General features: G+C 39.6%; 1 protein-coding gene across 1 annotated transcript; it reads left to right on the top strand.

Annotated features, from left to right (window-relative positions):
* Nucleotides 1-1,193: 1,193 nt before the first annotated feature.
* On the top strand, nt 1,194-6,885 carry nudt2 (nudix (nucleoside diphosphate linked moiety X)-type motif 2). Its single transcript, XM_072662279.1, has 3 exons — nt 1,194-1,296; nt 3,990-4,113; nt 4,230-6,885. The coding sequence occupies exons 2-3, from the start codon at nt 3,993-3,995 to the stop codon at nt 4,553-4,555; spliced, it is 447 nt and encodes a 148-aa protein (XP_072518380.1). The 5' UTR covers nt 1,194-1,296; nt 3,990-3,992; the 3' UTR covers nt 4,556-6,885.
* Nucleotides 6,886-8,906: the final 2,021 nt, after the last annotated feature.

Raw genomic sequence — 8,906 nt, 5'->3', positions numbered from 1 at the left:
CACTACATTTATACACACTTATCTGTATATACATACATTTGTATACACTAAATTTGTACACACTTATCTGTATATACATACATTTGTATACACTAAATTTATATACACTTATCTGTATATACATACATTTGTATACACTAAATTTATACACACTTATCTGTATATACATACATTTGTATACACTAAATTTGTACACACTTATCTGTATATACATACATTTGTATACACTAAATTTATACACACTTATCTGTATATACATACATTTGTATACACTAAATTTGTACACACTTATCTATGTCTATATACAAATTTAAATAATTTGTATATAATTTGTATATACTTACCTATGTATATATATATAAATTTGCACATACTTATCTATGCATATATACAAATTTGTATATACTTATCTATGTATATATATATATACACATTTGTATACACTTAACTACGTATCTATGTATATATATACTTATCTATATATATATGTATATATAAATGTGTGTGTGTGTGTGTATATATATATATATATATATATATATATATATATACACACACACATTTGTACATTTATCCATGTGTGTCAGAAGCAGTAGTCATATGTGCCCACAAAACTTATTTAAAAATGTAATAAAATTTTATTAAATGAAGTGATAAACCACAGATCACAGATAATCACTAATATTAAAAAAATAGACAAAAGTAAGACAGTTTACTTTTACCTTTAAAGAGGACAGCAGTCTCTTCTCCGCCTGTTGCAGTGAGTCTGAGGAGTGTGTGTGTGTGTGTGTGTGTGTGTGTGTGTGTGTGTGTGTGTGTGTGTGTTATCTATGCTTCTGGCTGCAGAGCGGTTGCTCGTATCAGCCCTGAAGATCAAGCTCTGCTCAGCATGTCTGACTTTATCTCACCTCAACACTCAGAAGCAGCACCTTCAGAGCATATAACCGCTGTCTGGCTGCTTCTCCATGGCACGTTAATGCAGCCACATAAAAGACTGCGGTGTGTGAACGTGGGAATGAATGCAGGCCCTCTTACACTTTTCTTCTGCTGCTGAATTTTATTTATTTTAATTCATAAAATTAAAGCGTTAAAGTGGGCTTCAGTGCAGAGGCGATGACGTCAGGAGCTCTCGTCAGCCAATCACAACGCAGCGCTGCGAGCGTTCCTACTGCGGCTGCGCTGTCGGCGGAAAAGAAACCGGAACTGCTGGGTGTAAACACGTGCGCCATATAGCCTAGAAATAGATGTTCTGCTGCTTTTAGAGACGTTAATCAGCAGTTTTACACCCGTTTGGACGTAAGTATATTATTTATAAACACACGCAGTAAAGTCTTGAGAATTAAACTTAATATAAACACAGTTTATGAGACTTAGCTACACTCAAAACAGTGCAAAATATATAAATCCTGATTTTCCAACCAGATTTTGAGGATAGCTGTGGACCATCGAGGAGAAACGTCCCTCCAGATGCCTTGAAAGCTTGCCTGTTTGCTTGCCTGTTGCACGTTACTGCAGCCTGCCAGATGTTTTTGAGGAGCTGTCAGTGGGGCATGACCTTCGAGTGGTCTATCAAGATTTCACCCTTTTAATGGGCATGTATTAGACTTGGATGTCTCCATTCCCATTTAGGGAATAGAGATAGCTACATATGTGTACTGTAGGACACCTGCCGTATGCCATAATTGCTCAGATAGCTCAAGAAAGATTCAAGATTAAACAGTTTATTGTGATATGCACAGCAGAAACACTGTACAATGTCCATACAAAGTTATTACATACTTTGAGTAAAGAAAGTAAGTAGAGAGTACAGTAGAGTTGCATGTGCAGAGGGCATTTTGCAAGTACAAAAGGAAACGGCGCTGCGGAGGTGGCAGCCTGTTGCAGCAGCTCCTGCTCACTTCTGAGCTTTTTCTAACTTTTTTCCAATTTAGAAGTTTAAAGTTAAGTTTCATTGTGTATATAGTGTAAATTATTTATCTAAATTTTTGTAACTGAGTGTCCTGCTATCCCTTTCTGCTGTCACACTGTGAATTTCCCCACTGCGGGACTAATAAAGGACTAATCTTACAACCGTAGCAGCGATATATGTAGTGGCCTCAAGAAGGACAAATGGTCATGTGTAAATGCTTTGCATGTGTCTTTCTTTGGCATGGGAACTTTTACAAACTACAGAATAACTGAGACTACAGCTAGAGTAAAACAGGCTACCAGTAATAGCAGTTATCATAAGTTCTGAGCTGTTATCGATATTGTTGTTATTAGGGCTGCACCACTATGAGAATTCTGGGCAGGTGTTAATATCTAATATTTTTCTGGTACATCAGAACAAACATAGAATAAGTTCCAGAATCAGAGCAATTCAAGTTTTTAACAAACACACTAGACCATGGTCAAAAGAAAGCATCATCTAGAAGAGAAGAGGAAAATAAGATAAATTGAAGGGCTGCGATTTTTGTTTTACGATTCTAGGACATCACTGAAGTACAGTCAGATCCGTTATCTACAAATTAAGAACCATAGGAACATTGGGGAATCTTCCCAGGAGCACCTGCCCTTCCAAAAATCCTCAAAGGGCACAGCTGCAAATGACCACCAGAGGTTCAAGGAGAGCATTCAGGAAACGAAATCTCTCTAACCTTGTAAGAAATTAGCCTGGGCATTTAATGGGAGAGCAGCAAGACAGAAAACACTGCTAATGCAGGACTTACATTTTTTCCCAAAACAACACCTGGATATTCCCTGGAGCTTTTGGGATAGTGTTCTATAAACAGACTAGTTTTACTTTTTGGACAACAAAGATTTTTCAACTTAAAGCAGACACTGCGTTTTATAGAAACACTATACCAACTTTGAAACATGGTGAACGTGGTGGGAGAGTGGTTGGTGTGGTGCAACAGATAACACCACTACCTGCCACTGAGCTACCACACCATGTGGGGGACTGGGGTTCAATTCCCGGTCTGGGTGACTGTGCTGTGCTACACCAATAAGAGTCCTTGGGCAAGACTCCTAACACTACACTGACCCACCTCTGTAATACGAGTCACCTTGTAAGTCGCTCTGGATAAGAGCGTCTGCTAAAATGCCGTAAATGTAAAATGTAACCTTGACAACTTTGTTCAACTAGAGAATTCTTAAGTAAACTTCTTGTTTATCTGTCTGTGATGTGAAGCTGGAACGTAATTGGGTTATGCAACAGGACACTGATCCAAGGAACAAAGCTAATGACTTGAAGTGGCCTGGTCAGAGTGAAAAATCAAGCAGTGAACGTTCAAAAACCTGTTTAATTCAGTGACTGCAGAAACCATGGACAGCAAAAGGTCTTTCAAAAATGAAGCAACCACAGGTCTAGCACCTCTGCTGACTGGTTGCAGTATGCTCTGCCCATCCCCATATGTTTTAGTGACAAAACAGCCTCTTTCCATATCATTATTCTCCTCTAAACTCCGCTTTCTATCTCAAGTCTTCAAATTCCAGCAGTTCGTTTTCCCTGAGCTAATTCTGACCCATTTTTATTTCCCCAGAAATCAGTCTTTAATCCCTTACTCTTATCCTGTACTGCTATATCGTATGAAGGCAGAGTTACACTTAGGAACAAAGTGATTGACCGTCTTTGCTGGAAGAGGCCGGTCGTTGCAGGACCTACATGGTCTTTCTGTTCAATAAATGAATTAGCTGAGTTGTAGTGGAACTTACATGAGCTGCACTTCTACTGTTGGAGCGTCCACATACTGGACAAACTGGGAATCCAGGGGGAAATCCGCTCTGTGTCTTCGTTATAAGCTCAGTGAAGGTGGTCTGAGACACCTGAGCTCGGTCTGGGAGAAGGGGGTGGGTCTGCCAAATGAGTAGCCAAATCTGGCTCTGCCTCTGGTCTCTACTGCACCAAGGGTGTCTTCCAGAGTGCAATACATCAAATTTAAGCCATTTTCAGCCTTGTGGCATGGCTACACCATTACCCGAGTGTAACGTTGGATTGTTTTCCTCAGATAATGGCATTGCGAGCATGTGGATTTATAATATTCCGGCGTCTGGCACAGTGTTCTCCTGACAACATTGAATATCTTCTCCTGCAAACCTCCTACGGAGAACACCACTGGACTCCTCCCAAAGGTACAGCTTGAACCCCCACTGTCTGTTGTCCGTGTCATGTTGACTGCTCTTTATGCCAAGTGATAAGTCCTTGTGAAACTGGGTTACAGTCTTACAGTTCTCTGTCTGTTCTTTAGGTCACGTAGACCCTGGAGAAGATGACCTGACCACGGCATGGAGGGAGACTCAGGAGGAGGCTGGTTTGGGTAAAGGGCACCTGCGTATGGTTGATGGGTTTCTGCAGAGACTGCATTATGAAGTACGGGGCAGAGAGAAGGAGGTCCTCTACTGGCTGGCTGAGCTGAGTGATTCTAGCGTAAATGTCACCCTATCAGACGAGCATCAAGACTACCGCTGGGCCCGACTTGAGGAGGCATGCAAGCTTGCAAAGTACAGGGATCTACAGGACACTCTTAAAGGTGCTCAGCACTTTCTGGAGAAAGGGGAAGGTCTGAAACAGTGACACCTGGTGTGTGGTATTGAATATTTTTTTTGGGGTACTTTGGGAAACTGGTCAGCTGTTGTTTAGGAAATGTCATGTAATCATCCATAGAGTTCACTGTTTAAATCATTTTAACAAATGCAGGTTCTGTATATAGGTGATGCTTGGAAGCCTGGATCTGACCCTGTTTACACCTGGTCACTTCATATGAATAGTATCCGGATTCTATGGGTTTAGACGGCTGTGTTCACGCTACTACAACATGGCTTAAATGCGTCTAAGACCACCTCCTGGAGTGGTTTTAGTGATCAGATTTGTATCTGGTATCTTCTTTTTATTTTGCATCTTTAGATGGCTTGGCCTTATCCGGTTATAATCCTGATACTCAAGATGTATGAAGCAACCAGTTCTGAACATGGTCTTAGACATGGGAACATTATTTACTCAACAAGTAACTGAAGATAAAGAAACTCCCTCTGCTGCGCACCAAATTGCTCCTTATGTGCTCAGATGATTGTGCCGGTGGTGGTAATGTGTCATAGAGATCATACTGTATCTAATCTATCTATCTAACTTATTGCTTTTACCTATTTAGCACTGACAAATCAAAGTGTAGAAAGCCAATAGAGCATCTCTACAACATGGGGTTTCCTGGAGCGTTCCTTACTGAATAATACTGTCAATAAACAACACACAAAGTAAGTCTATATGTGTTACTATGTGACCATAGGGAATATATATATATATATATATATATATATATATATATATATATATATATACATACATACAGTGCCCTCAATAATTATTGGCACCCCTGGTTAAGATGTGTTCTTTAGCTTCTAATAAATTGAGTTTTTTTCTAAATAATATAGGACCACGATGGAAAAAAATAGTAAAATACAACCTTTCACTCAAGTGAATTTTAAGGGGGAAAAAAAAATCCCTGACTAAGAAATAATTATTTTCATAAAATCACCTGTTCCACAATTATTGGCACCCCTAACATTTCTTAGGAAATAAATGTAATTAAAGTATTTCTGTTTCTACATTATTCTACAGTTTCTACAGTAGTTTAAGTTGATCAGAGTATGTATGAACATTTAATTAGTAATTCACAACGTCCTGTTTCCCTGGGGTATAAATATGACGCGACACAGAGGCCGTTTCTCTTCAACATGGGAAAGACAAAGAAACATACCATTCAAGTAAGGCAGATGTGTGTTGACCTCCACAAGTTAGGAAATGGCTACAAGAAAATAGCCACTCACCTCCACCTGTCCATATCTACTGTCAGAGGAATTATTAAGAAGTTTAAAACAACTGGAACAGTGGTAAACAAGCCTGGACGAGGACGCAGGTTTATTTTGCCACCACGCACAGTGAGGAGAATGATAGGAGAAATAAAAAGGTCTCCAAAGCTCACTGTTACAGAATTGCAACACATGGTAGCTTCTTGGGGTCACAAAGTCTCCTAAACATCAGGCGCTGTCTGCATGCCAACAAGCTGTTTGGGAGGCATGCACGGAAAAACCCTTTTCTCACTCACAATCATAAACGCAAACATTTGGAGTTTGCTAAGCAGTACTGGAACTTCAACTGGGACCGTGTGCTTTGGTCAGATGAAAGATAGAGCTTTTTGGCAACAAATGCTCTAAGTGGGTCTGGCGTAACACAAGAGCTGAGTATGCAGAAAAGCACCTCATGCCCACTGTGAAATATGGGGGAGGATCAGTGATGCTGTGGGCCTGTTTCTCTTCCAAAGGCCCTGGGAACCTTGTTAGGGTGCATGGCATCATGAATGCTTTGAAATACCAGGACATTTTAAAACATAATCTGGTGGCTTCTGCCCAAAAGCTGAAGATGGGTCGTCACTGGGTCTTTCAGCAAGATAATGACCCAAAACATATGGCAAAATCTACACAGAAATGGTTCACCACACACAGAATCAAGCTCCTCCCATGGCCATCTCAGTCCCCAGACCTCAACCCAATTGAAAACCTGTGGGGTGAGCTGAAGAGGAGAGTGCAGAGGAGAGGACCCTGGTCGCTGGATGATTTAGAGAGATTGTGCAAAGAGGAATGGTCAAAGATCCCTCTATCTGTATTCTCCCATCTTGTGAAACATTATAAGAGAAGATTAGGTGCTGTTTTGTTGGCAAAAGGGGGTTGTACAAAGTATTAACATCAGGGGTGCCAATAATTGTGGCACACATGATTTGATGTTAAACAATTATTTCTTAATGTTTTCCTACTGAATAAATTCACTTGAGTTAAAGGTTGGATTTTACTCTTTTTTCCATCGTGGTCCTATATTATTTAGAAAAAAACTAAAGCTAAAGAACACATCTTAACCAGGGGTGCCAATAATTATGGAGGGCACTGTGTGTGTGTGTGTGTGTGTATATATATATATATATATATATATATATATATATATATATATATAAACCTGCATAAACTGAGCTATGGAAGTCCATTCCTACCACTTAAAAAGAAGTAAAGCACCTAATGTTTTGTTTAATCATTAATCATCATTGCCAAGTTGTCTGAGATATGCTCTCATTATTTTGCGATTTGGGACTTTATGCATTTGGAATGAAAAGTAAAAAAAAAAAAAAAAGTTATTGGTGGAAATGAACTTTCCATAGAAAGCTGATAAATGTTCTGAAGGCTTCACTGCAGTAGAAGTGTAATGGCACACAAAAGTCACGGTTCAGTTCGCACTGTGGTTTGGACCTCACTGTTCAGTACGAGTACAGTACAAGACTAACCATGGTGGAACATTGAATCCTGTGAACCCTGACTAGGGCTGCACAATACTGGGAAAACGGATATTGCAATATATATTGCCATGTTAAAAAAAACAGGAATTTTAACCAGATGATTTCACCAGTCAGTGATCCAACATGTCATGATTTTAATAATGTCCTCTGTGAATCCAGTGTTGGCATAAGATCAGATGACATCCTATATACAATCTACAATCTGCTTCTGGTATATATGTAATAGAAAACATAGAGGTGTTTTTTTCCCTTTTGTATCAAACAGCAAAAAAACATTAAAAAACTTTAATTTGACGTCCTTCAATCTGACCGTTGCACTTGTGCACATTGTGATAATGAAGCTGAGGCGATATATTGTGCAGCTTTACATTAGCTTATTTCAGCTCATGAAATCATGGTGGATTAACGAGGACAATGTGTCTGCTTGTGTGTGGCACTAGATGGAAACTGTTAATTGCACATTGATGTTAAAAAAGTAGGGCTGCATGATATTGGAAAAAAATGAACATTGCAAATAATGTATATAATTATATAATTATGCACTCCATGTATCCAATGTTGGAGAGAAATAAACTGTATTGGTATCTGGTAGTTAGGTCATGAAATATGAGGAGAGTGAATTTTCCTTTTGTATCAAACAGCAAAAAAGATTCATTTGACACGGCCTGCGATGTGACTACTGCCATGTGCACATTGTGATAACGATGCTGAAATGTTATGTTACAGCTCTACGCCAACTCTTTTGGTCGTTTCAAATCCAAATTGAGAACAGTGAGAGATAAAGAATAAAGAAAGAGAACATCTAAACACGAGCATCTGACAGTACATGTCCACTTACCGCTTCACCTCATCCTATTCATTCCAACGAAGAGAGCTCCACTGTGGCTTTGTGTGAATGGGTCTGGCCACCGCGTTGCATCAAGACAATCGGGGAAAAGTAAGTTGGTATGTCTTATGAGCGACACACACAGAACAAACACCTTTCAAACAAGGAGGAAAGGCTGATGAACAACAGTTTCTGGATTTGCCTTGGATTAGATCAGAAAACAATTATTAACATTAAAAATAAAGAAATGTCAGACACATTCATATACAGCGAGCCGAGCCACGGTATGGTGAAACACATCAAACATAAGTGCAAGTGGACACATACCACGAGTCTCTCGTTATACACGGCAGTGAGAGAGATGGGGAAGAGGAGGAGGAGGAGGCCAAACAAGCCTAGTTACCACTGCAGTTCTTACAATACCATGCAAATCCGACAACATATAGCTCAAGGTTTCAGGGCGGCACATGCTCTTGTGAAATTGCCTTAATGTGGCCACATGTGCCATGTATTCTCCATACGACTGTGTGCACAGAACCGTAACCCCTATACCGGTTCCACAGTTCGGTATTACTACGTGACATAACATAATGGCCTATTTTTGTTGGTCTGAACGGAGAGAGTTGCTGACCTTCTACTTTTAGCTTTCATGATTAAAAAACAATGGAAGAATAATGGAAATAAATAGCAGTTTTAAATGAGTGGCCTAATGCTTTAATTGCAGAGGAGCATGAATTTCATCTCCCACACATACACACAGT

This window comes from Salminus brasiliensis, chromosome 18, assembly GCF_030463535.1.
Source record: "Salminus brasiliensis chromosome 18, fSalBra1.hap2, whole genome shotgun sequence".
In the NCBI taxonomy this organism is placed as follows: domain Eukaryota; kingdom Metazoa; phylum Chordata; class Actinopteri; order Characiformes; family Bryconidae; genus Salminus; species Salminus brasiliensis.
The sequence above is the reverse complement of the archived record's forward strand: the minus strand, read 5'-3'. Positions and strand labels throughout refer to the sequence as shown.